Here is a 26,793-nt window from a genome sequence, read left to right on the forward strand (position 1 = left end):
AACGCCAAGTTGTATCACTGATGTAGATGGTAATGTGACTTCAAAATAGCATTGAAATATTTAGTCATTTATTTCACCCAACAACATAAAATTATATCCCTGCCCCAGATGTCTCTAGAAATGAAATATATTTTTGGAAAATTATTGTGATATAATGAAACCTTCTTTTTCCCCCTGATTCAATAGTGCCTCCAAGCTTTGGATTTCTTGCACTCAAACCAAGTGATCCACAGAGACATAAAGAGTGACAATATTCTCCTTGGGATGGATGGCTCTGTTAAATTGAGTAGGTATAACGGTGCAGATGGCATTTGAGCGAGTGTCAGGGGATTCCTACTTTTTTCTATGTTGAGAAGAAAATGGCTCTTGAAAAGTGATTGGTTTGACGGCTTTTAGATCCCAGGATGAGATAAACGATTTTTCTGACATTCATGTTCCTGTAGACTGTGGCCAGATTTGAGGGGTTTAAAATTTCAGAATTCCTAGTGGCTTGCACCTGCTAGATGACAGCTACCTAATTAGAAAACCGAAAGATTCTGGAAGTTAGAGGGAAGCAGTATGGGGAGGGAACCAGACTGAGGTCTAGTAAAAATGGCATCACATCAGGCAGTTATCTCGGACCCTTTTACCATCTGAACCAATTGCGAGATCAGCTAACAAGGCTATGAGCCAGGCAGTTATGGAAGCTCCGTGTCTAACCAAAGAAAGGTGTGGCCATATCTGAAGGGGACCGCTTGTAAAAGAAAAATAATTCGAGCTGACCGTAACGGACTTTTCTTCTCTGCAGCTGATTTTGGGTTCTGCGCCCAGATCACCCCTGAGCAAAGTAAACGAAGCACTATGGTGGGAACGCCTTACTGGATGGCTCCTGAGGTGGTGACTCGAAAAGCTTATGGTCCGAAAGTTGATATCTGGTCTCTGGGGATTATGGCAATCGAAATGGTAGAAGGTGAACCCCCTTACCTTAATGAAAATCCACTCAGGGTAAGTCAAAGAAAACGCAGGTACTTCAGCCACCGGAAAGGGAGAAAGCCAAATGTCATTTCTTGTCCCCACAAAAGTGGCCAGAATGGGCTCTTTTGTGCGATGAAGTGACATAGAAGCTCCAAGTTATCATTTTCATTTTTTCTAAAAAAGTTTGATTGAAGTCTAGTTGATTTACACTGTTCTGATCATTTCTGCTGTACGACAAAGCGACCCAGTTACACATAGACACACATTCATTCTTTTTCAGATTCTTTTCCCAAATGGATTATCACACAGGAGTGGGTAGAGTTCCCAGTGCTGCACGGCAGGTTCCCATTGGCCAGCCACTCCATATACCGCAGTGTGCATAAGCCAGTCCCAGACCCCCAGGCCATCCCTCCCCCCACCTGTCCCCTTTGGTAACCATGAGTTGGTTTTCAAAGCCTGTGAGTCTGTTTCTGTCCTGCAGACAAGTTCATTTGTATTCTTTTTTTAGAGTCCACGTATAAGGGATATCGCATGATGTTTGAAGTTACCGTTTTCAAAATTACTACGAGTTATTTTCTATTTCTCTTAAGCTGTCTCAACAGTTTATTCAAATGCTTTGATATCACTATGTCTAATGACAGGGGTCTTCAAAATTCTTTGGTATGGCTTTCTGCTGTTAAAAAAAATGTGTAGCTTGGTTTGGGGGGGGTTTAAAGCAAGATGTGGGAAGAAGACAGTATTTTTATCACATGCCATGGTTAAATGATCTATCTAGGAAACACTTACTTTATAATTACTTTAACCCAGTAAATAAATGCATTTCCAGGACAGCTATAATTTTTAAAATTAGATTTTGTTTCATCATCAGTAATGATTTATTGAGCAACAGCAGCTTGGTGGGTATTAAATGGAACACAAGGTAGACACAGCACCAGGCTGGTGAAATCACAAACTTAATTAGACTGTCAAGTAGAAAACGAATGGAGAAGCTCCCGTCGTGGCGCAGTGGTTAACGAATCCGACTAGGAACCATGAGGTTGTGGGTTTGGTCCCTGCCCTTGCTCAGTGGGTTAACGATCCGGTGTTGCCGTGAGCTGTGGTGTAGGTTGCAGACACAGCTCGGATCCCGCATTGCTGTGGCTCTGGCGCAGGCCAGTGGCCACAGCTCCGATTCGACCCCTAGCCTGGGAACCTCTATATGCCGCGGGAGCAGCCCAAGAAATAGCAAAAAAGAAAAAAAAAAAAGGAAAAAAAAAGAAAACGAATGGAAATCGTTTGTGTTGAGTAACTCACTTTGCTACTGCAGAATCAGAGATTTGATCCTTATGTGCTCTGGTTACCTCTACAAAGAGAAAGGCTCCATTTCAGAGCCCAATGCCACCAGAGCCCAATGCCACCATGTTTGTATTCAGAGAAAGGCAGAGGAGTATTGAAAGAAATGCTTGCTCCGTACAGCAGGGAGCCAATAGCTATCTTCTAGAATAGAGCCTAAAGATGAGCCAGAAGCTGTGTGGTATATATAAAGGGCATCCCACTATTGAGAAATGGAAATATGTGCAGATTCAAGTTCTAATCTCAGAACCCATGCCAATGCCAAAGGCATCTTGCATATGCTTGCTTCATTACCACTAAGAGTCAAGCTGAATTTTATTCATAGTATACAAAACCCATTGCCCTTAAGTAAATGGTTAAGTGTTTACATGTTAAGCTTATAAAAATCCATATTCCAGCTAAATCTATGCATCCTTCTGCACATGTAAATAAACCCACAAACTAATTACCTAGTTCTTTTGCAGTCGAACATCTTGTAATTGGGAGCTGCAGTCCCTCTGTATGGAGAGGGGGACAGCCTCCTCCTTGCCCCCCCCTAATTCTTCTCTGATACGTGGCCTCTTGTCCTAGTCCCTGTGCGGGTTAGAAAATAACAGATAGGAGTGGATGCCCTAATGAATGCAATGGGCTATTGCTCTGGTCTCATGAAACAATCTGGAAGTGAGATGTGCACATTGATTAGCTGCCTGCGGGGCTGAATGGAAAAGAAGGGGCATTTTCCCACCGATTGTGGGTCCGTGAATTTAATCAAGCCCACCCCTGACCTGCGGACCAGCGCATCAGGATAATGACACAGGCTTGTCCTTATTGTTTAACCCCCTTTGCTCATTAAGAAATAGCAGTGAAAGAACACATCAGGCCTCTTGTTTCCATGGATTTCCTCCTCTAAGTCTTCGGAGTTTGGAGGCACTAAATGGATTATGGCTCTTTTGCTTTCTGCTTTCTGATGAGTAATTTACAACCTGCAAAATTTAAGGATTAAATAAATGGCTCTGTAAAGCAACTGGTCTCGGTAATGCATTTATGACCTTCCTCAGTTCCCCAGTTAACAATTGATCGCTCTTTAGCCAGGCTGTTAATTGCTAGAAAAAAAAAAAAGAAACAAGTTTTAATCTTTATGGGCAATCTTCTAGCCGGGGATTAGAATAATTAACAGCTTGTCTGTTAGGATCCACAGCCTTGTATCTAAACAAGTACTTGCAGATTAACAAGCCACCGGGGTTCAGAAAGCCTACATTAAGCCGTAACAAAAAGATCTGTCAGAAAGACCACCCTGTTGAATTCTGCTGATAAAGGATTTACTCTAACTTTGCTCATTACTCTCCATGTCTGATCAGTCTTCAGGAACTAAGTCACCAGGTCCATATTGAGCTGGCCCTCTATCCCTCTGCCAGGTGCCACAAGTGCTTTTTAAAAAATAATGTCTTTTTAGGGCTTCCCCTTTGGCATATGGAGGTTCCCAGGCTAGGGGTCGAATCAGAGCTACAGCTGCCAGCCTACGCCACAGCCACAGCAATGCAGGATCTGAGCCGCATCTGCGACCTACACCCCCGCTCACGCAACGCTGCATCCTTAACCCACTGAGCAAGGCCAGGGGTCGAACCCACATCCTCATGGATCCTAGTCAGATTCATTACTGCTGAACTGCAAGGGGAACTCCCACCAGTTCTTTTTAAGTGTTGATTTCAAATACGTTGTCCTCATTGTTCTCTTAAATAAAATACAACATCCTGAGATATACGCCCTTATTCGGGATTTGAAAAATGTGGTCACGGAAACTCTGGAGATGGGACAGAAAAAGATATTCCAGGACTCTGTCGGAAGCCTGTGTTTTCTTGTATCCTGGTAACCAGGCCGTGGGTGGGGAATAGAATATCACAGAGGCACATCTTCGGGAGAGGGAGAGAAGAGAACTAGCTTAGCCCTTCTTTCTTTAAAACGCTTCCACTACCACCACCCATCCACTGCCTTAGGCTTTGAGGAGGAGCAAAGGAAGGACGTGCAAGGAAGTCAGAGTAGGAAAGGGTAGCATGTTCATGTGAATAGAATTTGGCCAGCGTAGTCAGGCAGATCTGGGTGTGTCCTGGCTCCACAAGCCACCAGCTCTGTGACCTTCAGCAAGTCACTTAAAACTTTTATTAAAGCCTGTTTCCTTTGGGCGCAATGGGGGCAACATCTACCTTGCAGAGTTAGTGTGAAAACTAAATAAAACGATGCATGTCATCCTGTAGTACAGGGTCTAGCTTATTGTAGGGAGAGAGAGGTGAGAAAGGAAGAAGAGAGGAAAGCATCCTTCGAATACTTTGTACCCCTTCATGACGAAAGAGCGGATTCCCCGCTAACCCTCCATGCTGGCTACACTCCCATCTCCTCAAGGAGTGGAGGGTTCTCCACAGTTTGGTAGAAATTACCATGAATGGGTAACACTGAGCAGGAGAGATTAAAGGTGAAATCCAAGGCTACACATTTGAAGGTTGCATTTCGCTTTAGTGGCTTTTTGTGTCTTTGTCGTGTCCGTTGGAATGGAGCAAACCCTCTTGGAAGATTGCCTGTTAACCTATCACTGATGCAAAGGAATTAGCTACTTTTCCCCCCTAGTTATAAAGTGGTTGGGATTTCTTTGTAATGTAAATTGCTCTGTACTAATTGACCTAATTTGCTCATGAAATGCCTCTTAAAGGTCAGAGAGTTATTAACTGTACGGACGTTATGAGGTTGGTACCCTTCCAGAGACAGAGAGGAGACAACTTCCTCACTGCCTGAAGCCTTTGCATTCAGCATAATTGGCCTTGGACGTGTTGTTCTGTGACCCGTGGGCATTTTTAGTGCAGCCTCCCATAATAAAGTGCCTTGTTCTTTCTGTTTGCCAAAGTGACTAAGAGTTAAAATCAAATTTTCCCTGTGGATATGCGAATCCAATGCTGGTATACTTCTCGTCTTCCCAACCTTTGTGTTCGTTTGAAGATATCTTTTTTATAAACCTGTGATTATAATGACCAGATTCTAAATAAGGAGGCATAATCATTTCCATAAAACAAATCTTTGGTTTGTTGTTGCTGTTTCTTCTCAGCACCAAGAGAGTGCCTCTTTATTAGCTTTGCATTCCACACAATGGGGCTGTTCTTGTCAATGGGTTTTGAGGGCATTTAGTATTTGTGAAATGTCTCAGTGTCATCCAGTCGAGGTCCCTACTGGACCCTGTGGGTAGAGTGCCCCCTCCCTTTTTTGCATTTTTGGCCACCCCGTGGCATATGGAGCTCCCAGGCCAGGGATCAGATCTGAGCCTCGGTCGAGACCTAAGCCGCAGCTGTGGCAATGCTGGATCCCTAACCCGCTGTCCTGGGCCAGGGATCAAACCCACGTCCCTGCACTCCCAAGACGCCACCAATCCTGTCGCGCCGTAGTGGGAGCTCCTGGAGCTCTTTTTATGTGTAATTTTTTCATACCTTTATCCTAGTTAAGATGAACTTTAAGTGTTGTCTTTCTACCCTTGCTTTAGGCATCTGTGAAACTACCAAACAGTGGATCTTTCGAAGATGGTTCTTGGCATCAGAAAGAGATGTCTGAATGCTAAAAACAGTATTTAGTATAGTGTGTGAACCCCCTACACTATACTGATGGTTTTTCTCCTTGGTTGACCATTGCAATCCTCTGTGGAGCTCTGAGAACCAATGACATCAGATTCCCACCCCAACGACTAGAGCAAAAACAGAGCTCCGTGTCAAGCACTTTATATAGAACCCTACCTAGACTGCAAAACAATTCATCAGCCCTCCTTGAGCATGGTTGTGCAGCCAGAAAAGACCATACTATCATTCTGCCCAATGTCTCCAGTTCGTCTAAAAAAAATCACGAGTTAACTTTGTCAAAACCTTGTTGAAATCCTGACACATTCTGGCATTCTGTGATTTACCATGCCAGCAAGGCTATCCAAAAAGTATGACATTAATATACCTCCACGCTATGCCATTTTCTTTTTCAATTTTGCTTCTCCCGCAAATGGAGTCCATCATTAGAAGGTACCAGCTTGCTGTGTACCTAGCGCGTATTAGCGAGAAAGAAGCCATCAGTCTGACTACTCATGGTCAAGCGGGCATAACCTGTATGGCCAGAGAGAAGGGAGGGCAGAAATCTAAATTCGGACCTGTTGTCTACACGAAGAGGCTCCCTACACCCCCTTTCCCCACACTTAAAGCATTACACAAATGTTGGTTTACTCTTATTTTTTTTATTGTAGAGCCAGGGAAACTCTGGTTAGCTTGTATGTCCTGAGAAGAGACGTAAGCAGAAGAAGAGAATCTCTAGCAACTAAAAAAATACAGCAACTAAGGGCCAAAGTGCTTCCTTCTAACTCCCTCCAACCCCTGGAACCTGTGCTATGAATCGGAATGTCTGGGTTTGATGGCGCGTGCTCATTTGGAATTAAAGTCAGACATAAACTTCCTGAGCGCCAGAGAAGCAAGCATACTTTGCACGTTGCTAGCACTCAGTCAATATTGTTTTGAATGTATTTCAGGAAGAGCTGGGAGCCTTCCCTTCTTTTTCCGTAAGCCACTATGGAACAGCAAGGTTTATTGATGGTTTGTTGACACTCCTCCTACTTTGAGGGCAAATCTATGCCTGCGAGGAGGGGCGAGTTGGGATAACTGCAACTCAAATAATTATAGAACAGTACCAGGGTTTCTTTTTAATCAGAAAAGAAATATTGCCTGTCAAAAGATAGACACCGCTCCTAAGAATCATTGGTTGTCAGGAATTTAGCATAGGAAAATGGGACGTAGCCATAGGAAAGCTGCAAGTCTCATTTAGATTATAATTCAGAAGCCGACAGCTCGAACTGGTGAGTTATGACCCAGCGGACAGCCACAGGAGAAATTGATTCCGCAGCAAACTAAAAATCTGAGACTGACGAGGCAAAGAGGAGGGAAAGAAAGATTTAAAATATGGTAGCCAGGGACCTACTGTTGGCCAAGACTGATATTCCCATATCCCACGATTATCTTATCATTCTTCAGTGTCCTTAAAGCATGGCTTGGGAATAAGCCAAGGATGCATATGCCTATTGTCCTAATAGGCACTAGACCTATATCATTAAGTAGTTAAGTCCCTCGAAAGCAAAGCAACGTTCATTCTAAATGGACAAATCACAGAGTGCAATGATGGGCCCTTGGCCACTGAAATACCCACTTATGTGTTTGATCCTATGGCTTTTTAAATCTGTGGTTTTGCCGATAAAAAATGACTTCAACAAGAAGATCAGGATTTGCTTGATATTTAACACAATTTCTGACCTTTGTCATCATTTCGAAATATACCTTTTCCAACCTGGTTGCAACGTCGTTTTATTTGATTTTGTTTTGTTTTATTTATTTATTTTGTCTTTTTAGGGCCACACCCACAGTATAGGGAAGTTCCCAGGCTAGGGGTCGAATCAGAGCTGTAGCCGCCAGCCTATGCCACAGCCACAGCAATGTGGGATCTGAGCTGTGTCTGTGACCTACACTACGGCTCACGGCAACGCCGGATCCTTAACCCACCGAGCAAGGCCAGGGATCAAACCTACATCCTCATGGGTACTAGTCGGGTTCGTGAACTGCTGAGCCATGATGGGAACTCCATGCAATGATGTCATTTTAGAAGACCCTTTGCATTCTGATAAAAGGACACTCTGAGGTGTTTTATGCAAGCCTCTTAGAAGAGAAAGTTAACTTGATTATGGCAATCTCAGCTCTGCAGCTGGAAGACCCAATGTTCTAACATTATCCGCCTCCCCCCAAAAAAAAACCAGGCTGACCTTTTTGCTGTGGCTTTCTTTCTCATTCCTTCTTCCCTCCCTCCCTCCCTTCTTCCTTCCTCCCTTCCTCCATCCCCCTCCCTCTCTCTTTTTCTCTCTTTTCCTTTCTTTCCTCCCTCCTCCTCCTTCCTTCCTTCCTTCTTTTTGTAAAGTATTGCCCCATTGCTTAGATGGCAAAATTCATTAGTGCTTTGCATCTGTGAGTGGCCAACGACGGTGAGGGGGCCAACTGTCTAGTGTCTCAACCAACCGTGTGCATCACGGGAGCTGAAGAGTGAATTCTCCTCCCCGGTCTGCCAGTCAAGAGCCCGGTGAACTTGAATAGATTACTTCTTGCTGGGCTTCCATTTCCTTATCACTTCAAACAAGTGGAATATGACAAAATTATTGGTTACCAGTGGACTCCATGAGTTCCATGGACTCTTAGAATTCCATAGAGGTCTTTGGGGCCCAAGGGGAAGGTCATGTGGCTCTCAGTTCCACCAAAATAGTTCCTCTTTCACTTGTTTTCTCTATTGGTCTTCCCCATGGAATTGAGTTCAATAAAAGGGGAAACTCATGGATCTCTGATTCTGTGTTCCTTAGGCTGCAGATTGACTCCACTCTTTCCTGAGTGTAAGCAGGCCCATGGGTTTGTTTTGTTGTTTCATTTTTTTATTATAGTTAATTTACCATGTTCTGTCAATTTGCTGTACAGCAACGTGACGCAGTTATACATATATACATATACATTCTTGTTCTCATATTATCTTCCATCATGTTCCATCACAAGTGATCGGTATAGTTAGTTCCCTGTGCTATAACAGCAGGACCTCATTGCTTATCCACTCCAAATGCAGTAGTTCGCATCTACTAACCCCATGGTTTGAGTATGTGCTGTCAGAGTTGGGATCTTTAGAAAGCTGCTGGCATACGTCTCTCTCATCATTTCCCGACTGAATCAGTTTTCCATCGAGTGGAAAGATCCCCCTTTCCCTACCACACAGGACACTTGCTCGTGATGCAAAACATGCTGCGTGTGGGACTGGGCAGGGCCCCACTCTGGCAGGAATCTCGGGAGAAGCCAGGGAAAAGCATGGCAGTGATAAAGGTGTTGCAGGGACCCATGGTTTACCTCTGGGGTGTATTGAGAAGTAGCACCTGTCATTGTGTGCAGAGCTGTTCAGCTGATGAACCGCATATAAAACTGAGGTTGACACCAATTTATGTGAGCAATAATGTCTGTTTCACAGATCATATCACGGTCCAGCTGGGTTTTGATCCTAATATGGTAATTTGGAAAAGCCCAGAAGAATCAGGGAATTAGTCTCCTCCTGCTCCTGAAAGGAGACAGGAGCAAATGTGTAATAGTAGGCAGTACCTTGGAACTAGAAACTAATCTGTGGGCTAAAGAGAAGGTGAGAGGCAGGGGTGGGTGGATGGGAAATCAACATACCAGATATAGAGGATTTGAGAAATTTTATGTGAAAAAGACCAGAGATACGTGGCCGTAGCAGAATAGATCCTGGGATCGGGTCCCCTTGACCTCCCTGATCTGTTTAGCCTTTATCATCCTTTCTCTTCCTCTTCGTTCCACCAGCTACTTTCTCTCCCCTTGATCCTTTGGCTCCAGTCCTTGCCCTGGGTCCTCCAGCTCCCTCTGCTTCTTACAGCTTCTCTCCTCTACGTCCTGCTCCATTTCACTTTCCTGCTTTTCTATCTCTATGTCCCCTTCCCCCCAAAGCTCCCCCTTCCAAACTTCCTGTGGTTCTAAACCTTGGGCGCTGCCTGGCTGCCCAAGGTGGCTTGCTGAGCACAGGTAGCTCCATGTTTCTTGACAAGCACTGTTAATCCTGAGAGAATGAGCATATACATTATCAGACTCATCTGGTCTTTATCTTCTGGCAGTTTTTTTAATGCTGGAATGGAGCACTGTAAGGCTAGGCCAACACCTAATCAGTCAATGGTACCTAATTACCTTTTACCATCAACCTATAAGGGGATAGATCTATAATAAGCTCTTTTTAAATGGCTTTTTAGGGATTAAACAAGAGCAGAGCCCCCTCCAATGCATAATTTGGTGACAGATGAGAACTACAATGCAAGACTTACAGGAAGTTAAATTAGGCCACAGCACTTATTCAGTTATCACACTGGACCATGGGGTTGAATAAGTCAAAATACAGAATACAAGATTAGTTATAGTAATTTCTTTTTTGGAGATTTGGCCCTATTTACTCTCTTCTTAGAAAGAAATGCCAGGCCTTTCGTGAAATCCATAAACACATCAGAGGCAGTAATGTACTCTGGCCTTTAACCTCTGAAATCCCAGGTCACAAGTCAGTCATAAGGTGTCAAGTCCCTCATTGCCAAATCTCTCCGATAAAACACTCAAAGGGAGTTGAAAATTCTAAAACGAGAAAGGAACCAGGACAGCAGTAGGTTGCAGGCAACAACCAGAGGACACACTGCTTATAAACTCTCAACATATGTACAGACCTTGGTGAATACACTGGGAAACCCAACGGGGTACCTGCCTTTTGTTCCCCATTTCCAAGCAAGTGGAAAACAGCTGACCTCAAAGAGGGCTGTTTCCTCTGTTGGAGGGAAAGGTGCAGTTGCTCAGCTCAGTGGGTCTCACTTCTTGAAGAGCCCTTGTCTGCCTCTGCCTCCCAGAGCTACTACCTCAGAGGCTGGGAACCACTGTGCAGTGGTCAGGAGCGTAGACTCTGGGCTCACGCTCCCTGGATTCAAATATCGACTCCCTCATTGCTAGTGGTGTGACGTTGGGCAAGTTATTATATTAATCCCACAGCCCCCAGTTTCTTCATCTGTCAATTGGGGATCCCAATCGAGCCGACCTCAGGGAGTTGTGTGAATCAAGCGAGCTCCATAGTAATCATTAAGTAAGAGCTAGCTATTGGTATTTCCCATGAAAATAGCATTTATACAGAGAGTGAGAGAGGAATAACCTTCTTGGTCTTAAATTTGTGGGAGGAGGTCCTTCTTCTCCGCCATCTTGATTGGAGCCCCCTCAGTCTTATAGTTACGTTGTTTGTTAAATCGATTTTTGTGGGCTAGGCTGGCAGTCTGTTCACCGTGTATAACACGATTTCCATGGGAAAATGTGTGTGGAGTCCCAAAGGTTCGACTTAGAAAGAAATGTTTGCACCACACCCACTCCTCTTTGCACAGGGAGTCTTTATATCAGCGCCGGGATCTCTCATGGTTACTGACACATTTCCGTGGAAGTCTCCTGGTTTGTTTTCTAATGTCTTAACCTAAACTTTATAAACTGGTATAATGAGTTAAAGTCACCAACTGAAGCTTTTTTAATTAAATGTTTACTCCTGTTGCAAAACTGCCTTAATGAAAATTTATTGGGTACATATGGATTGTTTGGGGACCTCTTTGGAGAAATGTGGTAATGTCTAAGATGACTGCTGTGATCTTTTTTCACTGAGGAAATTGCCAATAAGGTAAATTGAATTATTCCTCCAACTGGGTAAAGTAGTTTTCTCTGAGTATTTAGGTAAATTTTGCTGCACATCAAGGTCCATAGAAAGCTGTGATGTTTGCATGTTATGGCCAAGAGATAGAGAGTTTTTAAGAATTCCAGAATGGGAGTTCCCGTCGTGGCGTAGTGGTTAATGAATCCGACTAGGAACCATGAGGTTGCGTGTTCAATCCCTGGCCTTGCTCAGTGGGTTAAGGATCCGGCGTTGCCATGAGCTGGGGTATAGGCCGGTGGCTACAGCTCCGATTAGACCCCTAGCCTGGGAACCTCCATATGCCGCAGGAGTGGCCCAAGAAATGGCAAAAAGACAAAAAAAAAAAAAAGAATTCCAGAATGTCCAAAACTTCCAGGTAATGTGTATTTCACAATGAAGAAAGGCATCATTTGGGGGCCAAAGGTTGTCTAACATTATAAATAAGATCATTAGGTCATGGGACCTATATTGCCTCACCTTAGGAATGAAACAGACCTTGCGTTTAATGACGTAGCAGAAGATTAATCAAAAGCTCCTCTCTGTTCAAGATCAGTCAGATAAGACTAAGTTTCTATGTTTCCCGTTTCAGAAAGAACTTATTGTCTCTGCTTCCTCCCCCAGTTTGCCCGCAGCAGACATGGTGTGGTCCTCTTTCTTCAGCCCTCTCTCCCTTTGGTGGCATCGCCTTACACACATTGCTCAGAGAACTGTCTTCCTTCTCCCACAGTGAAGAGTTGGGTAGTCAGAAGTTACCACTGCCAGGCCTGTTCACCTCAGAGAGGATGCTTTTGTCATTGTATATCTTCCCCTGTGTTTACTAATTCACTTTAGCTTCGGCGCTTCAATGCTTTGTATAGCAAAGGCTCTCTCAGAGCCCCAGCTCAGTCGAATGGATTTGTACATTTGGGCTCTCATTTCATTTAGCAACAAAACCATTTATTGAGCACCTGTTTTGAGCCAGTTGCCATAAAATCCAGAGCTGATCATGACACAATTCCTACCTTCACAGTCCAGGAAGACAGACCCGTGAACAAGTAACAAGTATGCACCATACAATGTGAAAATAAGACATACGCACACAGGGCTGTAGTAGCCCAAAGGAGTGCAGGGCGATCGCCGTAGTTGGCTCGGTAATGAGGGACATAGGATCTTCGGTAGTAGAAACTCAGGACAGGCCCCAGAAAACCGGGGGTGATTGTTTACCATATCCATCTGGGAGAGATGGAGAAGACTTTCGAAGGGAAATGCCATTTGAAATAGAAATTAAAAGGCAACTAGAAGTTCACCGGACACTTAAAGGAAGAGCATTTTAGGTGGATATGAAAAAAGCATTTCTTATGAACTAATTGGCATGAATGGTATGTGCTATTTGGCCAGTGTGTGCATGTATGTGAGGGTGGGGAAGCAGGGCTCTGGGGCAAGAAGAGAATAGATGAGGACTGGAAAGGTAGGGAGGGAGGACCTTACATGCCACGCTAAGGAGTTTTTACTATGTCCTGTGTTTTCAAACAACTCTTGTGATCCCTTGGCTCAAATGAAACCATGCTTGGCAGCATAAATAAATTGCGAGGAAAAAAGGAAATATTCCTCTGATTGAAACACATATGGGTGGGTGCGGGGTCCTAGAATCTCTACATCTATCTCCCTCTCCCACCTCTTTTCCCACTTGACTGCTCTTGAGGGGAATTGGGGGTAGTACAATTTGAAAACCACATCTGCGGACCCCAGGGAACTGCCACAAATCGTTGAAGCAGAAACACAGATGCCACGATGAGATTTAGATTGAGATAGATTATTAAGGAGGATGGACTGAAGAATAAAAAGGCTTGAGTAAGAAAAACTTGGGGAGTTCCTACTGTGGCACAGTGGGTTAAGAATCTGACTGCAGTAGCTCAGGTCACTGTGGAGGTGCGGGTTCAGTCCCCATCCCAGCACAGTGGATTAAAGGGTCCCACTTTAATGTGCACCTCAGATTCCATACCTGGCCCGGGAACTTCCATATGCCACGGGTGGGACAATAAAATTTAAAATTAATTCAGGAGTTCCCGTCGTGGCACAGTGGTTAACGAATCTGACTAGGAACCATGAGGTTGCGGGTTCGGTCCCTGCCCTTGCTCAGTGGGTTAACGATCCGGTGTTGCCGTGAGCTGTGGTGTAGGTTGCAGATGCGGCTCGGATCCCGCGTTGCTGTGGCTCTGGCATAGGCCGGTGGCTATGGCTCCAATTCGACTCCTAGCCTGGGAAACTCCACATGCCGCAGGAGTGGCCCAAGAAATAGCAAAAAAAGACAAAAAAAAATTAATTCATTATTAATCCCAGATTCCCAGTCCAGTCCATCCCACTCCCTCCCCCTCCCCATGGCAGCCACAAGTCTATTCTCCAAGTCCATGAGTTTCTTTTCTGTGGAAAGTTTCATTTATGCCCTGTATTAGATCCCAGATATAAGTGATAGCACATGGTGTTTGTCTTTCTCTTTCTGACTTACTTCACTTAGTATGAAAGTCTCTAGTTGCATCCATGTTGCTGCAAATGGCATTATTTTGTTCTTTTTTATGGCTGAGTAGTATTCCATTGTGTATATATACCACATCTTCTTAATCCATTCATCTCTCAGTGGACATGTATGTATACCACTGGGAACTATATCCCATCATTTATGATGGAACATGATGGAGGATAATGTGAGAAAAATAATGTATATATTTATGTGTGACTGGGTCACTTTGCTGTACAGTAGAAAATTGACAGAACACCATAAACCAGCTGTGATGGAAAAAATAAAAATCATTTTAAAAAAGAAAATAAAATTAATTAAAAGAAAAACCTGTTGGGACTCTATTGTAACATTCTGAGGGAAGCTCAACCTTTAGCAGAGACAGTAGAAACAGAGGAAGGCGAATGGGTGTGAAAGACATTTCTCAGGATTGCATGAACAGAAGCTACTAGACTAATTATAGAAAGGGTTGGGGAGGGGAAGGTTTCTGAATGAGGAAGTAGGAAAAGTCAAGTATGATTCTGGGTCTCTTACTCAAGGAGCAACCAACTGTAAAGGAAATATCTAATTTCTTTTTTTATTGAGGTATAGTTGATACGCATTATGTAAGTTTCAGGTGTACAACATAGTGATTCAGTTTTTTTATAGATTGTCCTTCATTTAAAGTTATTAGAAAATATTGGCTATATTCTGTATGCTAGACATATATTTGTTCTGTTTTTTTAGATTCCACATATAAGTGATATCATATAGTATTTGTCTTTTTCTGAGTTGGTGGGTATTATGCTAAGTGAAAGATGTCTAGTCTGATTTCTCTGCCAGCTCGTTTTCTTTGAGTTTTCACAAACTCAAATAAAACCAGGATCTGATCACTCATGCCTAGTTTGAGTTTCCTTAATCTTCCTTCAGCTAAGACTTGACTTTGCTAGGGAAACCGCTTTTTGCTGTGATTGTTGGTAATGCCTACAACTGTATTTGTCTCTCATTAGCAGGGCAGTGGATAGCAATTTTTGTTTTTTCACAAAGATAGTACCCGGCTTACACACAAGTTCACTTTTAAGTTAATTATTTGGAACTCAGAGGGCATTTTCCCATAGAAGCGGCATTATGCATAGTGAGTAGGTTCCCAGGCCGGTCCACGAAGGCCAATTTAGCCATAATACAACTGAAAGTGTGGATTTTTGCAATGGAAATTAGTTGGAAATAATACTGTTGCAATTAAAATGAAAACAATAGTTGAAAAAGAAATCGTCTGCGTTTTTGTTTCCCTCCAGGGGTCGTACTTGATGAAAAGCAGGTTTAATCCTAGGAGGACAAAGGGAAATAGATGAGGATTTTTGTGTAAATTGGATGGCACAGCTTTTTAGATTTTTTAAAGAATGTTTCGGGAGGGTTTTAAAAATAATAAAAGCAGTCGTGTTCATTGTAGAAAATGTGGAAAATTGCAAAATATGTTTTCAAAATTAAGTCACTAACAATCCTGCCACCCAGAGAGAACCACTGTTAACATGTCGGGGTGTTTCAACCTTTTTCTTAGTACAGGGATTGAAGAGAGGTGAGAAGGCCTTGGGGTAGAGATGTATGTGTGCTTGTTTTGAGCAAGCTTATGTAGAGTAGAATCTATTGAGCTAAGAATGGTGAAAAACAAGAGAAAATGAACCGGTACAGCATGCATGTGGACTTAGTGAGAGTGGAAAGGGAGAAAAGAGATGTGTTGGTTTAGGACTGGGTTTGGCTACAAAGAAGAAAAGCCAGCGAAGGCTGGAGAGTTGGGCGCAATTGTGACCAACTGAGTTTTAGGAGGAGGCAGCAAATGTAACTTGCAGTAGCCAGTTTTCTTTTACTAAGGGAACAAGAGATGGTTTGTGAGGACAGGTGCTTCAAGCAGTGATAAGTCTATTGTTTAGTTATCCGGGTGGAGTAAACCAGTTCTCAGAAAGTGCTCCTGAAACATATACATCCGCAACCAACAGGGGACTCGTTCAAATGCCAATTCTCAGGCCCCTCTCCAGAAACTCTGGGAGGTGTGATCCAGGAATCTGTGTTTTGTTTGTTTGTTTTTCTGTTTTGCTTTTAAGGTCACACCCGCAGCATATGGAGGTTCCCAGCCTAGGGGTCGAATTGGAACTGTAGCTGCTGGCCTACCCACAGCCACGGCAGCGCAAGATCCGAGCTGCGTCTGCGACCTACACCACAGCTCATGGCAACGCTGGATCCTTGACCCCCTGAGCGAGGCCAGGGATCGAACCTGCGTCCTCATGGATGCTAGTCAGATTCGTTAACTGCTGAGCCACAACAGGAACTTCAGGAATCTTGTGTTTTAACAAGCCCTCTTAAGTGATTCCGCTGCATCCTATAGGTTGCCAGCCACTGGATTAAACAGTCCTGCCTAGCCCTATCTAAAGTGCACCTGTGGAAGTTTCTGAACAGGAGGAGAGATGTCCTCGCCAGCTGATGAAAACTGGCCTGGGAAAGGACTTTGAAAGAAGTATTTTTGATGATAATATTAAGAACCGTGGTAGAAAGGCGGGGGGTGATAATTTGCTGCGAAGTCCAAGCAAGTTCAAGAGGGAACATGTCTTCATAATAGTTAGGGGTCTGGTCCCAAAGGCAGCCATAACCCTGGTGGCAATACCTGCAGGAAAACGCCTGTTTATCCTTTAAGACCTTGTTCAGATACCGACCTTCTCCTCCATGAAGCTTTCTCTGAGCTCTAGTGTCAGTTGCTTCATCCTCATTTTCACTTAGCGCTTGCTACGTTCCTCTATTAGCTCTTTGTCTCACTCTATGGGAACTATGTATGTCTCCTTCACTAAATCGGGCCATCTTTTTTTGAGTTTTATTATATTTATATAATAAATATAAATATAATATAATGTATTTTTATATAATATAAATATAATACATATTTATATATAATATAAATTTGATATATAATACATATTTATATACTATAAATATAGTGTAATTATATATCATATAAATATAATAATATAATAGTTGTACAACCATCATCACACCCCAGTTGTAGAACTTTTCCATCCCAGACCCCCGTCTACCCCTCCCTCCCCCTGCACCTGTCCCGTTTGGTAACCGTAAGTTTTTCGGAGTCTGTGAGTCTGTTTCTGTTCTGCAAGTAAGTTCGTTCGGATCCTTTTTTTTAGACTCCACTTTGAATGTAGGACATTCTGTCATGCACCTTCAGATCTCCAGTATCTAATATGATGCCTGACACCTACTTAACGCTCTAGAATAGTTTGCTTAGAGGAGGCATGAGGAAGGATCAGTGGCTTATGGCTGTCAAGAGCCTGTGAAAGATGGGTTTCCTCTTGTGAATTAACCACGGTCCTAGGTCCAGCTCTCTACCTTGAAGGCTAGGGCCCCTTGATTCTGCCAGCACACCACGAGTTGTTATCTCTCAGCGGGGGTCTGACACTCCAAAGATCTCAGGGATCTATTAGCAGCTTATTTTATAGTAGGATACAGGGTGACCTATGTCAACTTTTCTTATATTTCTTTTATTAGACTCTCATAGGAAACCTAATTAAAATCTGTTATAGGGATACATCTGCCACAGAACAAAATACCCCACAGGTTAGTTGTCACTCAGGCACTGTCATCTTCTGATTCTTTGTACTCCTCTGCTCTAATGGAGTCTCTTCATCCCTGGTCTGCTCACAGTAAATTACAATCACCTTTGTAGCCACGCCTTCCAAAGGTTACGCTTAAGTCAACATGATTGGATGGATGTGTCCCCCAACTCTTCAGTCACAGATCCCCAGGCAGTGCTTCAGTTTAATTTCCTTGGTGGTTAAACACACGTTCATTGTACATGGATTTTTACTGGCTTAACTCTCAGAGCACAACCTTATAACCTTATTTCCAAGCTTTTGGAGGTGGGGCACCTCACTGTCACCCCGGTTACTGCCAAGAGTAAGCATTTCTTGGAGTTCCTGCCATGGTGCAACAGGATCAGCAGCATCTTGGGAGTCCTGGGACGCAGGTTCAATCCCCAGCCCAGCACAGTGGGTTAAGGATCTGGCGTTGCGGCAGTTGCAGCTTAGGTTGCAATGACGGCTCAGATCTGATCCCTGGCCCAGGAACTCCATATGCTGTGGGGCGGCCAAAAAAAAGAGAAAAAAAAAGTCATCATTTCTAAATGTTACAGAAACTTTACAATACGTGTCCGTGTCTTTGCCTCCAGTGAGATTTTTTAAGACCTGTGGTGTAAACCCGAATAAGCTGGATGTATGTCTTCTGTGCCAACTCACAATCCTAATGTGTATGTGCTGAATAGACCTTTTTTTCCCCTGTAGGCATTATATCTGATAGCCACTAATGGAACCCCCGAGCTCCAGAATCCCGAGAGACTGTCTGCTGTGTTCCGTGATTTTTTAAATCGCTGTCTTGAGATGGATGTGGACAGACGAGGATCCGCCAAGGAGCTTTTGCAGGTGAACATTAAATAGGACAGTTACAGAGAGTCATTTGATTGAGCTTTTCCATCTCAGTGTGTGACAGGAAGAGAGCTCTGTCAAGAGATGTCTGGTTCGAGTTAGGCTCTAACCCATTTTGATTTGAGACCACGGGCACATAAGTATAGGCATGCATCTAATACGCGATTGACTGGCATGTGGCCTTTTTCTTCTGAGAAGTTGGCAGCTTGCTCGATAAATCTCTTTTGTTCTTCCTGGAGTCTTATTTTGCAAGGGAAAAGAAAAAGCAATGTGAACCTCTGGTGTTGCTGTTTTGTTCTAAACTTTACTTGTGCCCCTGGATGTTGTATGCAGGTGCTCTTGGCCGGAGGTAATTCTCTACATAACTATGCAATTATTTCCATGGCATTTGCTACTCTAATGCTTTACTGGTCAAAGCCCCTTTGCTTGTGATGCCAAATGGCAGGCCCCTGCTTGCCTGGGTGAGTACCATCCCGTGGTGAGTGCCTCTGTAACCATTTGTCCTTTTCATGGCTCTCAGGGATTCATCTCTAGTATGATAATTAGCACCTACCTGATACCGAATTCTCCACGCACGCTATCTCACTTCATTCTTACACCTCTCTGGGGTAGGCGTTCCTATCCCAGGTTACAGTTGTAGACATTGAAGCTCACACAGCTGATCGAGTGGCAGAACTTGGATTCGAGCCCCGGACTGTCTGACTTCCCTCCACACAAACCAATGTGGGGGGTGGGGGGGGAATGCGTTGATATTGATAAAGCAGTGTATGCCCAGGATTACACATAGAGCTTCACTGCTGGGCCCTGTTCCTCGGGGGGGAAACTATCAAGATCTGTAATAGCCAAGAAAAGTTGACTGCATGCTCTCCCTGACTTTGAACACAATAAGCCAGTTAAACAAAAGGCCTAACACTTGGTCGTACAGAAGCGCTATTAACCGTAGACACAGCCCGTTCTAAGCCAAACACCAGCAAGTTCCTGTTGCTTCTGAACTCCCTCCGGAGACAGAGGGCCACACGCGGGCAAAAATACCAACCCATCCCAACCCACGTCCTACCTGGGGCGAACCAACTTGGAGGAACTGGGGAGGCCACACCTGCTCTTTTCTGCTACTCTGTGAACATTTCACAGGCTGTCATGGGGCCCTAAAAATGTCAAATCTGAAAGAGCCCTTCATTAATCCTCTCACTAATCCAGCCTCCAGTTGTAGACGAAAAACTTGGGAGTTTTGCGTGCTTCACTTCCACATATTTTCACCCCTCCCACCAGCCCACAAACACACCCTGAGACACGTTCCTCTTATGCCTTCTGCCGAAGAGGAGTGAAGATATACGTTCTTTTAATATAGCTGTAGAGTCATATAGGTAATTGGATCAATTATCTAGTTAATTCCTTCCCCAGCAATACTTTTATCTAAACCAGTCATATTACTGACGCAAGATGGTATTTTGAGAAAATTGAAGAGTTTGTTGCATCTTTTCATTCAATACGTGTGAGCTATAATGTGTATATCACCTTAAGCCCATATAGCTCCATTCTCTGACTCTAGCCAGTCACTGCCCGTTTTAGAGGTTGGAAAGGAGAGAGAGAGAGACATGACATTCACACCCCTGGAAGGTTTGAGTGAAGACACAAATAGATGGATATTTATTGAGTGACTTCTCTTTGCAAGGCTTAAGTGCAATAGGCAATACAGATCTGTTAAAGACATGGTCTGGACTCTTCGCACCTCACAGTCTCCTTGGGAGCATAGGAAAAAAAAATGCAAGATTTTTTAGAGACTTACTCCAACCAAGTGGCTCTTCCAGCAGTAATGCTGTGGTTGATTAGAGAAATACTTCTGTGGGCTACGGCATTCTGACAATGTCTGCAAACAGGAACAGGTCCTGCTGGGCCTTGAAAGATCAGTTTTAGATAGATAGTTTGAGGGAAAAGGGGTAAGGAATTGCAGATGGGTCATCACATGACCGAAGGCTTGCAGGCAAAGTTTAAGGGAAGGGAAAATAGAAAATGTAGCTGAAGTGAAGAGGTCACGTAAGGATGCTGTAGGAGACAGGACCTTCGAGGACCTTGAACACCAGGCTGAAGGGTAGGGGCTGCAGGCAGTGGAGAAACACGGCAGATAGCTGAGGAACACACGTGGTGAAAGCTTTGTTTGGGAAGATGAATCCGTGGTAAGCAATAAGAATCAGCGACAGAAAGAAACGGAGGCAGGAAGATCAAGGGGAAGTTATTGTTATAAATCAGGATTAAGTTGATTAGGCCTAGGGAAAGCCAGAGAGCATTATTAAAAAGGCGTTGAAAAGGAAGCCCTTGGTAGCTGATTGCACATAAGAAAGTAGCACACAAATACGACTTCACAGTGTCCCACCAGTGGTGGCATTCAGCAAAAGCAGAAGTGACAGGAGATAGTATGGTGGCTAACATTATTGGCCTCTATGTAACTGACAAGGAACTGTCACTTAGCTCATTTACCCATTGTGAGAAGCAAATCGGAGGATTGGACCCAGGCGCTCGGACTCCCCCGTAGCTTACATCACACAAAAGTCCCCTGTTTGGGGGACTTGAACACACATTTTCTTTTTATGAGGGGATAGTTGATTTTCCGTGTGTGTCAATTTCTGCTGGATAGCATAGTGACCCATACACACACACACACACACACACACACACACCCCTTCTTTTTCTTATAGTATCTTCCACTATGGTCTATCTCAAGAGATTGGAGGTGTAATTTCCTGTGCTATACAGTAGGACCACATTGCTCATCCATTCTAAATCCAGTAGTTTGCATCTACTAACCCCAAATGAACATACATTTTTAATTTTTGTTTTAATTTTTAAGGCCACACCGTGGCATATGGCAGTTCCCAGGTTAGCAGTCGAATGGGAGCTGCAGCTGCCAGCCTACAACCACAGCCAAAGAAACGCCAGATCCGAGCTGTGTCTGTGACCTTCACCACAGATCCTTAACCCACTGAGCAAGGCCAGGGATCGAACCCGAGTCCTCATGGATACTAGTCAGGTTCATTACCACTGAGCCACAATGGGAACTCCTGAACATACATTTTTAAATGTTGAATTCAAGGTGGGAGAAGGACATTCAAAAGGACATGTCCAGCAGGCAATTAGACAAATAGGACCAGAATTCAGGAAAGAGATCAGGTCACACAATAGGTTTGGGAGTCCTCCCCATAAAGCTGCTGAGAGGTTGAAACCATGAAAAGAATTGAGTTCTCCAAGGAATTAAATTAGAAGAAGAAGGTGATGGAGCCGACTGCTGGAAGGTGGGAGGAAGACGGGAAACCAGGGAGGAAGATAGAGCGGGAGGCTCAGGGAGCTATGCACATGGAAGAGACCCGACACAGTAGAATGTCACAGGCTCCCAAAGAGGACAACACCTCAAAGAAGGAAGAGATAGTCCCTTGTCCAGGGTGCCGTAGAGAGGCCACAAGAGAAATGGTGGAGGCACACGCTTGAGTTTAGCAGTTAGGAGGCCACTGATTTCAGGGTCAAGGTCTTGAGTGGTCAACAGAATACACTTTTTCAAACGAGAGGGCTGCTCCAGCTAAATTCATCAGTTTAAGAAAATCGGAACGTGAGACTTGCAAGTACAGTGAGATTTTACAAGACCCCTACTCTGAATATCCAGCTCTGCCAGGCAGCTTCCAGGAGATCTCATAACACAGAAGGAAGAAAACATCTGAAGGACAAAAGCAGGCACTACTTTTTTCAAAAAGTCGTTCAGCTGGATCCACAAAATACTTTTCAATGGGAAAAAAAAAAAAAAGGCTCCTTGAAGGTGTAAAGTAATATACGTATTGGAGGAAAGAATGCCAGTAATTCCTCTTTTTTTTTTTCCTTTTGCAGCATCCATTTTTAAAATTAGCCAAGCCTCTCTCCAGCCTGACTCCTCTGATTATTGCTGCAAAGGAAGCGATTAAGAACAGCAGCCGCTAGGACTGCAAGCCTTACCCCACACCATCTCCCTCATGAGTGAGACTGAAATAAAACTCCGCTGCCTGCGGAAAGATGGAAGAAAAGACAGTCAAATGGGCCGGGGGTTCCTTACCTTTCAAATGAATAGAAACTTCTTATAAGCCTTTTTCCTACTCCCTCAGATTATGTAATTTATTTGTAAGCCTGAATCGCAGCCCTAACAGGGCAGCAATGTCGAAGTGGCCATAAAGTGGTCACTTCCACCGTGAAGCGAAAGAGCCAGTAGTGAATCCCCTCATTTTGTGCATTCACTTTGAAGAAAACAAAGTTTCTCAAAGATGCACACTCCCTCTTCATAGTGTTGTGTTTGTTTTTAAGTTAGAGAGTAGGCCCTCTTGCATTCGAACCTCCTTCAAAACTCCTTACCCGATGTGATGTTTTTCACTTTCATTGTCATTAGATGTCCAGAAAAAAAAAAAAAGATGTCAAAATGTTTTTTTTTAAAGTAAAAGACAAAAACAAAACAAAAAAAAAACAAAAAGAAAGCAAAACAAAACAACAACAACAAAAAAAAAACCCCACCCCAGAGCAAGTACTGTGTGAACATGTGGAAGTCCATGCCCTAATAGAGTTGCAATTTTTTATTCTTCTTCTGTAGTGGTGGCTTGGTTCGTGTACCCGTTTTTCCGCATTGGTATTGGAAAAGGTTTCTTTTAGGACATTTTCCAAAAGCAGAGAGGAGTGTGTGTGTTCAGGAAGGCCTTTTAAACACTGTATATCTAAATAAAGTTCAAATGGTGAAATCTTATCACATTTTCATGATGATGCTTAAGAGGTAGTTGATTTAGCATTTGTATAAACCAGCTTGCTCATCTTCATGATACCTGAAAAAAAAAAAAAAAAAAAGACACACCCAAACTGTGGCGCACCAGTTGGGAGAGTCCAGGTCTTTAACCTAGGAGATCCTAACAGGAGAAGCCATACTTAAACAAAGATGGGACTTTCTCTAAGAGCCAAAAGGACAACACTAGAGTGTGAAGGACTGAACTCTTCATTGGACAGTAAGTAAACACAGAGAACGATGCCTAATTTCATCCTGTCCTGTGCTTGTCGAACATGTCTGCTGTGAAGTGGGCACATCAGGAGGAAACAGACCCATGAACCGACATTTGCTGCTGCTGAAAATTATTTATCTTGACAATTCATAACATTGGAGAAAATTGTTTCAAAAGCTGGAGAACAGAAATACTGTAAGCGTTCACCTCTGTAAGCCATGGGAGGCTCTGAGGCCGTGTTGCCGTCTTCCCTGCGTATCACCAGTTTGTGTTTCTAGATAGAGTGTGTTCATACTTAGCCCTTGGGGCCTTTGAATTTCAAAAACGTCTTTGTAAAGATCTTGATGTTCTCCAGTGACAAGCGTTTGGGTTTGCAGTCATATCCCAAGAACATCGGTCCAACGGAATTCCTTTTGTGGCTTGGGGAAAATTGGGAAATTTGACTATTGTTTCACCATGTATCAATTGATGACAACGTCAACAGTTGGCACTTCCTGAAGCTTCGGAGGGTAGAAAAATATGTGGAGGGTGTCTGTGTAGAAAAGGACATGCTCCTCTGAGTGTTCTGTCGATTTTATAAATTCTGCAGAGGTGTTGCTCTAAGCCTTTGAAAAGCTAGCGGTTTGTGTGTAGAAGGCTTCTTGATTTGTAGTCCGTCAAGAATCTGAATAGAACCTAATGTACATTCAAGAGAGGGAAAGAGATCAATGGCCTGGGCCTCTCTCCTTCTCTGCCGAGGCACGTCCATCCATGTTATCACCTATCCGTTCCTTAAAATGAAAGCACTTTCTTTAGAGAGTTTCCGCTCATCATAGGGTGCATGTGTTTATGTTCAGGAGCTGACACCACTGGTGGATTTCCTGTTTTCCCATTGTTTTCTTTGACTGTGACATTTCGGAGGGGCTTGACCGCCGCCGCCTCCTCCTCCCCGCCCCCCCCCACCCCAAATAGCCACAGGGGGATAAAACAACAAATGTGAAAAGATCAGATGGTCATATTAATTTGAAGCATATTATTATCCTTCACAAAAACGTGGCTGGGCCTGAAAATTTTAATGCCACACAGTTTTCGTGAGAGAGAGAGAAGGAGAGAGAGAGAGAGAGGCCTTAATTTTGATTTCATTTAAAATGAAGTATTTTTTAAATGTTTCATGCATAGTGCCAGGGAATTCAATGAAATAATACCTGGGATGCGAATAGAATTCAACACACTGGTAACTATGCCCGGCCAGTGGAGAGAGCCCCCAAACTGGTTGGGAAGCCCTAGCTGTCTGTTAGCATCCCTCATAGATCATAAAGGCCTTTTTGGGGGGGAAGACCTGGAGCAGTGATCCTTCAGATTGCTGTGGGCAGAGCAATGGCTCCTCTTTTATGCTTTTTCAATTCAGCATATTAACCACGAGGAGCCCGGTACTACTTCCCCACATCCCGTTGTACCAAGATTTTATGATCCTATAACCCAGTAGGTTTTACTCGTACAAACTTCTATCTATGTAAATTTTTTAAATGGGAACGGCTTCTAAAGACCCTTCCCCGTGTTGGAGAGTTATGTATATTTCTAATAAGTATTAAAGAGAAGCTGTTTCTCCTGCCAAAATGACGCTGAAGGATTCACATTTGGTAGACTTGACCAAGTTGGACTCCAGATGGTTAATAGTTTATTCCCTTTCCCTGGATTTTTTTTAGCTCATCTTGACGCAGGTGAGTCTATCCAGATCTTTAAAGTCGCTAGTGTGCCCTGAGGTGATGAGGGCACACCGTCGAATGTTGATTCCAAAATGTCCTGAGATAGGGATAGGGCAGTGGGGAAGTCAGGGAAGGGTGAGAAGCACAGTAGAGATTATTTATTTAAGAAAGAAAAGAACATTAATGTCGTAGCATGGATCCAGTACGTTGTCATAATCCCATGAGGATTTTTGGATGACACGATCCCCTCAAATCAGTCACCATGTTGGGTAATGACTTCGTTCTTGCTGATCTTGTCTATGTGTCATTGTAAATATTTGTGTGTCCATGTTCCATTTTGGCTACTGGATGGCCAAGTCATGTAAGAAGATTTAACTCAAGTATTTATTCTTTAATTGTGTTATCCAGATTTCTTTCAGGCTTGTGAATTGCACCCCAATGTTTGAGTTTAACCACCTGATCCCCACATCGTTCCCTCCCCTGTGAAGCACATTCCATTGCTAAAAGAAAAAGAAATATGAAATTGCTTCCTGTCGTCTGTATAACTGTTTTGATAGTTGGAGATGTTTGTCTATAAAGGATATTTCTCAGCTCAAAGATCGTGTAAATAATTATATTCCTTTGCTCAGTGGGTTGTTTATTTCTAATGAGGCTGCCAGTTCTCAGAGAGAATCTCTAAAATCACCTTTAAAGAACGTAAACAGGGATTACAACTATGTAAAAATAAACATGCATATGGACAAAGACTGGGAACACAGATAATTGAAACCGGTTGTGTTCGGGCAGTGGGATTATGTGAATTTGTTTTTTCCTTTGGACAATTTTCTTTGATGTTGTTATAATATTGCTTTATAATAAATAAACATCAGAAAGGGGGACTGTAGAAACATAGAAAAGATGCCAGAAGCAGGTGCCTTCTGGCCAGAGCCCAGAGCATGCAGGGCACAGGTATTTGCTAGTTACAATTATTCCATAGGCTTTCTCTTTGCCTGGGTGCTGAGGTTGGCACATGCTCGGGTATGGCACGTGCTTTCTTAGGGGACTGTTATCTACAAGTTAAAGCTAGGAGATGTCGCTCTTGGAACTCCAAACACATCCTTCGGTTTTGGTTCCATTAGGTTGGAAGGGTGACCTTTGATTAGCTCCCTTGATAACATCCGTTTCAGGTATCACCTTTCTGAGTCATTTTAGCAGATTTTCAGGCTGAATTTTGGAAGAAGGATAAAATCCCCAGCTCCCCCCTTTTCCTTTTCCACCAGGATATATTGTCATTCAGGTAGGGTTTTTTTTGTTTTTTTTTAAACCGAACAGTAGGCAGGTCCCGTCAATTTCAATAGAAGACAGGGCTTGCATTTCGAAGCTGACTATGGAAACATTAAGACAAATATTTAGAACTGCCTTTGCCTGTTGGCATTCAGTCACACTCCTTTTAAATGGCCTGAGATGGCAGGTGGCCTCTATGTGCTTTCTGTCCTGCCTGATTACAGGTCGTATGCAGTAAACTACTGTCGTTTTTAAAGAGCAAAAAGGAGACTGTCTACCCAAAGAGAGGAATTTCCTTCTAACTCACCAGAGAAATTGTAGGTGAGGACTTTGATCGTGCAAATGTTGCC

At 43.5% G+C, this 26,793-nt stretch overlaps 1 protein-coding gene across 3 annotated transcripts in view; it reads left to right on the forward strand.

The window, feature by feature from the left end:
- Positions 1 to 22,923, forward strand: part of PAK3 (p21 (RAC1) activated kinase 3) — a 126,855-nt gene extending 103,932 nt beyond the window's left edge. For all 3 annotated transcript variants that reach the window (XM_047764924.1, XM_047764925.1, XM_047764926.1), the window contains 4 exons: positions 187 to 286; positions 788 to 984; positions 18,361 to 18,498; positions 22,372 to 22,923. In XM_047764924.1, coding sequence (XP_047620880.1) covers positions 187 to 286; positions 788 to 984; positions 18,361 to 18,498; positions 22,372 to 22,461 — 525 coding nt within the window. In that variant the 3' untranslated portion in view covers positions 22,462 to 22,923. The remainder of the gene's footprint in view (positions 1 to 186; positions 287 to 787; positions 985 to 18,360; positions 18,499 to 22,371) is intronic.
- Positions 22,924 to 26,793: the final 3,870 nt, after the last annotated feature.

The sequence above is a fragment of the Phacochoerus africanus genome, chromosome X (assembly GCF_016906955.1).
Source record: "Phacochoerus africanus isolate WHEZ1 chromosome X, ROS_Pafr_v1, whole genome shotgun sequence".
Classification (NCBI taxonomy): Eukaryota; Metazoa; Chordata; class Mammalia; order Artiodactyla; family Suidae; genus Phacochoerus; species Phacochoerus africanus.